The 6727-nt window shown below is 51.2% G+C and overlaps 1 protein-coding gene across 1 annotated transcript; it reads right to left on the reverse strand.

Annotated features, from left to right (window-relative positions):
• Positions 1–3573: 3573 nt before the first annotated feature.
• Positions 3574–6451, reverse strand: LOC125515857 (adenine nucleotide transporter BT1, chloroplastic/amyloplastic/mitochondrial-like). Its single transcript, XM_048681350.2, has 4 exons — positions 6347–6451; positions 4711–5292; positions 4461–4622; positions 3574–4371 (listed from the first exon to the last, which is right to left on the reverse strand). Exons 2-4 carry the CDS (start codon positions 5290–5292, stop codon positions 3814–3816), a joined length of 1302 nt encoding a protein of 433 aa, XP_048537307.1. The 5' UTR covers positions 6347–6451; the 3' UTR covers positions 3574–3813.
• Between the last annotated feature and the right edge of the window lie 276 nt (positions 6452–6727).

Consider the following 6727-nt stretch of genomic DNA (forward strand, 5'->3'; position numbering starts at 1 on the left):
GCAGTTCTTTGCCACTCTGTACTTCTCCAATGATTCTGCTTGCACCCTCACATGGATGTCCGGAACATATCAGTGCTCAGCTCCTATGGCAAAGTTCTCTGAGATCAATCCCTACCCTTTCATGGATGAAGAGACTGTTTCGGAGTTTGGCATTGTTCGGGAAAGTGGGCAGCACACTAAGGATGAGATTGCCTTTGCTTACAAACAAGAGAAGTCGTTTGTCACTGGGTCAATCAAAGACCTCTTGCCCCTCTATGACACCATGCGCCATATCCTACGGTATACCCTCACTCCAAAGGCCGGGGATTCCCATAACATTCGGAGCTCCATGCTTGATGTCTTTGTGTATCTTCATCAGAAGACGAAAGTGGATGTTCTGGATTTCATGTACTACGAGCTGCGTCTGTGTGTTCAAGAGAACAAGTCTTTGATCTATGCTCCTTTCATACAGGCGTTGATTGAGACCGTCTGTCCAGCAAAGTACATTGCTAGCTTGAAGACTGATGTTCCCAAGCGTAACTCCAACTGGACCCCAGCTGCTCCTGCTCCCTATGTGCCCATCAAGAAGGGGCGCAACCCTAGGCCCAAGGATCATGCTACTTACACTCCAGGCATGTCCTCTACTGCACGGATCCCTCGTGGTAAGGCCAAGTCTGTTGGCTCTGAGGCCATCTTTGCCAAGGGAGAGAAGAAGTCGTTGTTCAAGACCTTGAGCAACATGTTCAAGATGTGTCAGTCGATTCAGCATCATCAGATCAAGGAAATCTACAAGGAGAAGCTTGTTCGGCGTGAGCAGAAGGCAGCAAGGGCTGTGCTGGTGAGGAGGTTGGTCCAGGTTCTGAGGGCGTCGACAGTGAGGCCACTGCTCGGTCTTTCCCAATGGCTGGGTGGCGTTTTGATGATGATGATGATGCCTCGAGTGCTCCTCCTCTTGTCTAGTGGGTCTCGTGTCGCCATTTTTCTCCTTTTTGTTGTCTTGATGACAAAGGGGGAGAAGTGGTGTGTGTGGTTGTGTGTTCGTGGGTGTGTTGAGATCTCAAGCCTCGTGTTTCTCGCTGTTGGTTGGTTTTAGTTGGCTTGAGATACTCTTATTTCCTTTCTGTCTATGTGGTTGTGAGCCTCTAGCGTTATTGTGAGACTCTAGCTTTATTATTGAACCTTGCTATTATCCTCTTATGCTTATTGGGTCTCACATTATTTGCTCACCACACTGTGTCATGAGATCTAGGCACCGTTATAGGTTTATTTTGGTGAATCTCATGACTTATCAATAATGATCTTGGTCGAACCTCCTATGGGTGTACTAGATGCATTCTTGTTTTCGGGCACACATATAGGGGGAGCTATCATGATCATTATTTGTTCCATGGCTTTCTATCTGTTTATCCTCTTTGCCATGCTCTAACCACATTGTCATCAATGCACCAAAAAGGGGAGATTGAAAGTGATAGTGGCACTTAAGCTATATTTTGGTGTGATGACAATGTGGTTAGTTGAACTAATATCAGTTGCTAAAGTTTATCTCAGCTTATTGGTTCTAAGTGCCTGCGATGGAGATGTGCGACCCCCCCATTTCAAAAAGAACAAAGGCGTGGTCTTTCGACACTTCGAAGGTTTAGTTTTGGTGTGCTTCGAGTCGTAGGAAAGACCGCACTATTAAGAGGGGTCTGTGTGGATAAATGTCGTGTGGAAATGCCTTTGCCGAGCCTTACTCTCTTACCCTTCCCACTCCGACCACCTCATATGAACCTAGTGTGTGTGCTGTGGTACTCAGAAAGTTGCAACAGTAAGTTACTGGGTACCCCGTGCGCACGGGGGTCAAAGGACCCCGTGCGCACGGGGTCTTTTGACCCCCATGCGCACGGGGTACTGCGTAACTCTCTGGATACCCCGTGCGCACGGGTTCTTTTGACCCCCGTGCGTACGGGGTGGTGCGATTGTCTCTGGATACCCCATGCGCACGGGGCTGACTTAGCCCGTGCGCACGGGGTCCAACGGGCAGAAATCCTCACCCTCACATGAACACTATAAAAGGCCTTTCTTCCTCCTCCAACCCTTAACCCTAATGTCTTGTTGAGCTCCACCATTGCTACACCCCATTTTGCTAAATACCCTCAATCCCTCCACCCAAACTTGTTGAAACTTTGGGGATTGGGAGAGCAAGACCCGATCTACAACTTGACCAAACCAAATCGCGTTCCCCGCAACATTTCTTCCCCATTGACTTGTTACTCTTGGAGCTTGGGCTCCTAGGCGGTTAGAGGTTCCTCCGGTAGCTTCCTTTCTTGTGGTGTGCTCCGGAGAAGTTTGTAAAGGTGTGGTGGTCGCCTTCAAGACCAAGCCCGAGTGGTTCGAGGCTCATCCGTTGGGGGTGACTCGAAGGAGAATACGGTGAGCCCTTGGTGGCATTCCGCAAGCTTTGGCTCCGGCACCGCTTCAAATGGAGATTAGCTCTTCCCAAGAAAGAGTGAACTTCGGGTTAAAATCCGCGTCCTCGTCTCACTTGTGGTTAATCCTTTCCCGCACCTTTCTTTGTTGTTGTATGCTTGTTGGCTTGCTAAGTAGTTTGTTGACTAGCTTTTCTTCTTAGAGCTTGCTTGTCATATAGGTTGCATTCACCTAGTTGCATATCTAGTCAACTCTTTTATCCGCTAAGCCTTAAAATCTATAAGAAAGATTAAAATTTGTAGTCTCCTATCCCCCCCCTCTCTAGTCGACCGTATCGATCCTTCACCGCCAGCGGGGGCCGAGGTCCTCCGCACCTCTGCGGCTCAAATGGCCATCAAAGGTGGGGAGGACCAGCGGCAGCGCCACGGGAGGAAGAGAAGGTCTGATCGCCTATGGTCCTTTCTTTGATCAAGTCACGGAGATTGTTTTTGTATACATCAAGCCATGGAGATTGTGATTATTATGAATTTTTGGGTCTGGATTGTGATTTCTTTAGGGGCCTGTATTCTGATTATTAGTAATGCAATTTGATACCCTTTATGTTTGTGTTTACGTTGCCGAACCAAACACCTTGAGACTTTCATATCTAAATTCTCTAGAAATAAAAAAAAGGAAATAATAGCTAGTTTAAATTGGGACATTACTTCGTCCCATTAACACTATTAACGGTATATTTGCATATTTGTTTTTCTCGAGAAACACAGTGAAGTTGGTTATGAAATTCCATACATTGTGAACTACTTATTTTACAATTTTAAGAAACCCATATACGGATGAAAACCTTTTTTTTTACAGGCAAAAACACTTGGGAGTACTTCACTTGTGGGAGTACTTGATATGCTGTGACCTAGGATTTTGTGTTAAAACCACCATAGGGCCTAAAAAGGTAAACTGTTTAGGCTCCAGTTCTTTCGACGACTCGGCATAAGCCACCCCTTTCCCAACTTATTTTAGAAGCCGGCCCCATATTCATTGGGGCTTGTAAATCAGTTACCGGCTTCTGTAATAAGCTGGGGAGGGAGGAACATGATTATTTTAGAAACGGCCAAAAGAACTAGGCATCAGTAAGTTCAGTTTCAGTTTTATGCTTTGGACTGCTTGAAAGTTCTAGGACCAAAAGTGAGCTTGGAGCAAAGTTGAAGGTCCAAAAGTGGACTTCTTCCTTATTGAATTGATTACAGAAAGGTGCCATAAATCATTCGACGGCATTACTGAAACGGAGCATGTTCCCTGAACAAAACGAAATTCAACTTCTAAGGCGCCACTTCCAGCTTAGGATTCAATCGCAATAGGCTCTACACTTCAAAAATTTCAAATCACGCATTTTCTTCTGATTTTGACGGTCACCATAATGCTTCATCTAGTTCATGGCCGATCACCGTTCGAGCTCTTGGGCGCCGCCTGTCCTCCTGCCTGTCCGGTCTCCGTCTCCTCCTGGGGCTCGGCGGCGCCGCCGTCTTCTTTCTCGTCGACAAGTATCTTCTTGCAGGCCTCGTAGCACATGAAGGAGATGCCGGCGGCGGGCATGAGCTTGATGCAGCTGGGGCCGAGCCCGCGGTAGAGCCCGGCGGTGCCCTCCTTCTTGAGGATGCAGTACATGGCGTGCAGCACGTTCTTGTACACCTGCCTCCCGCCCACGGCGCCCACCTGCATCTGCTTCCGCGCCACCTCCAGCGGGAACGTGGCCGTGCTGGCTATGGCGCCCGCCGCGGACCCGATCAGCAGCGTCGGCACGTTGCCCACCTCCTCTTTCCCCGACGCGCGGCGGTACACGCCGCGCAGCGTCTCGTAGGCGTAGAAGTTGGCCGCCGCGTACGGCACCACGCCGATCAGGCTCGGCGCCAGCCCGCGGTACAGCTCCCCCGGGCCTTCGTCGCGCACGATCTTGACGAACGCGTGGAGGAGGTTGTCGTACACGTCCTTCTGCATGCAACGCAACGGGGTCGTCAGTCAGATGGCACTGCCACTGGTTGAGATACAGTAATTACTGTGCTGGAATTCTGTGTTCTCACCTCGATGGTGAGACGGGTCTTGACGAGCTCCATGGGATAGGTGCACAGGGTTGAGGCCACTCCGGCGAGCGCTCCGGCGACGAGCGGCGTGGGGATGGGGACCTTGGCTGGCTCGCCGGCCTCCGGGGTCAGGTACTTCTTCGCCGTGTCGTAAGTGAAGTGCTGCACCGCGCCATGTGGAGTCAGGGACACTGCATCTCGCATCAGTGAAATTTGAAGGAAAAGCACTTGAGGTGGCTGGCTGGCTTGCCTCGATGGCCTTGCTTGGCGCGACGCGGAGGACGTTGACGGCGTTGCCGCGGAAGAGGCCGGGCCACCCCTCCGTCCGCATGATCCACCGGAAAACCCCGGCCATGGAGTCGGCGCCGGAGCTCCCCACCATCAGGTGCGTCCTGATCGTCTCCAGTGGCGCCACGAAAGTCCTCGACACGGCGCCGGCGATGGCGCCGCTGACCAGCCGCCGCAGGTGCGGGTTGCCGATCTTGACCCTCACCTTCCTCAGACTCAGCTGCTGCTTTTTGGCCTTTTTCGCCTTCTGGGCCTTCTGGACGCCCGCCTCGCCCGCGGCTGCGAGCTGGTGTGCGACGTCGTCGGCGGGCCGAGCCTTCCCGTCATGCTCGCGCGCTACCGGCGGGGCGCCGTGGGACAGGCTGAGTCCCACGCTGGCGAACAGAGCCCTGCGTGGGAAGTCCAAGCTCCTGGACTCGGGCTGCGAGCTCCAAGGGAAGGCGACCTCAGGGACCGGCCGCAATAACCAGTTCTTCTTGTCCATGACGAGCGAGGCGCGGTTGTTCTTGGTCACCATTGTCGTCGCGGCCATTGCCGCCGCCATCTGATTCAACTCGAACACATAAAGGATTATATATGTAAGGGCGAAAGAGCTAAGTTGTACGGTGACTAGTGAGCAAGAGTGCAAGAGCAAGACTAAGATCAGCTCAATTCATATCACAAAAACCTAAAAATGTCCATGCAAGTTAGGCCACAAAACACACAAGGGAACACCAAGATCACTCAAAATGGCATTATGGTGATGGAATTAGATCTTAAGAGCAGATTTGGTTAATCCAATTTAACACCGAGGCACTGACAAACACTACTACGGCTACACATCAATCGCCTGAAAAACAGAAAACGGCCAGTCGATTCTCCTTCTCCTGTATCAACCGTTCGACCAAGATCCAATAGACGTTGGTTGTCTTCAACCTTCGACAGATCTTCTTCCTCTCTCTCACCCGCCGATCCAGCCCAGCCCTAACCGCCGGCCCCCGCCGCCTGCGGCCGCGGCGCTCCCGCGACCGTCTCGCCGCCCCACCCTCCCCTAAACCATCTCCCACCGCCGCCCCACCCTTCCCTAAACCACCTCCCACCGCCGGTCTTCCACCACCGCCGGCCATCCCTCTAGGCCCCCTGCGCCGAGGTGTTTCTCCGGCAAAGCCCCACATCACCGCCCCCACACTAAACCCTAAGATAGATATTGGGGTAGCCTGACCAGTGAGCTTCTTCCTCCCTTGCACCTGTTTCTTCCTTCAACCAAAATCGATTGACCGAAAATTCGAAGTCAGGCGATTGACATGTAGCTATCTCACACACGCATCAGGTACATAAAAGGACAGAATCTAAGCTAGATGAAAACCGAAAACGTTCACACACGCATCTATTCAAGGTAACACATTATTTAAATGAAAACTATATGAACCAGTACTATTTTTGGCCCGGTTATATATACGAATGACTTGAAGTTCATTTCTATGCATTAAAATTAACACGCTTTCATTATAAACTGAGCGAGTAAAACATATTCAGCTTATTTCTCTTTGAGCCGACCCCTAGTCATGGATAAGAAAAACGAATATCGAGACTGTTGTGCAGTCTAGCTATACGCATACCTCGAGGAAGCAAGACAGAACTGATACGTGCCCTGCCTAGGAGTTCTTCAGTCCTTCACTCCCTCACTGGCCTCTCTCGTTGTTGGGAATGGGGGTGGCTCGACGGCCATTTTATACCCGTTTCAGCACTCTCTCCATCAGTTGGCGTGTCCAGTGAGCAACGATGCCCGGCCTCTCCCATGGCCTCTGCCATCTCTGCCCCTCTACCGCACCCCATTACCACCGCACACGGTCGCTGAGATCCGTTGGACATGAAGGGCAATCCGGTCTAATCGTCGAAGCGGATTTGGAGCCGTCTGTGCCAATCTGTGCATATACCAGAATGGCCTCGTCTGCTTCCATCAAAAAGAAGAAGAATGGCTTCGTCTGCTTCGGACGTGC

This window comes from Triticum urartu, chromosome 6A (assembly GCF_056163025.1).
Source record: "Triticum urartu cultivar PI428250 chromosome 6A, HENAU_Tu73, whole genome shotgun sequence".
NCBI classification, from domain to species: domain Eukaryota; kingdom Viridiplantae; phylum Streptophyta; class Magnoliopsida; order Poales; family Poaceae; genus Triticum; species Triticum urartu.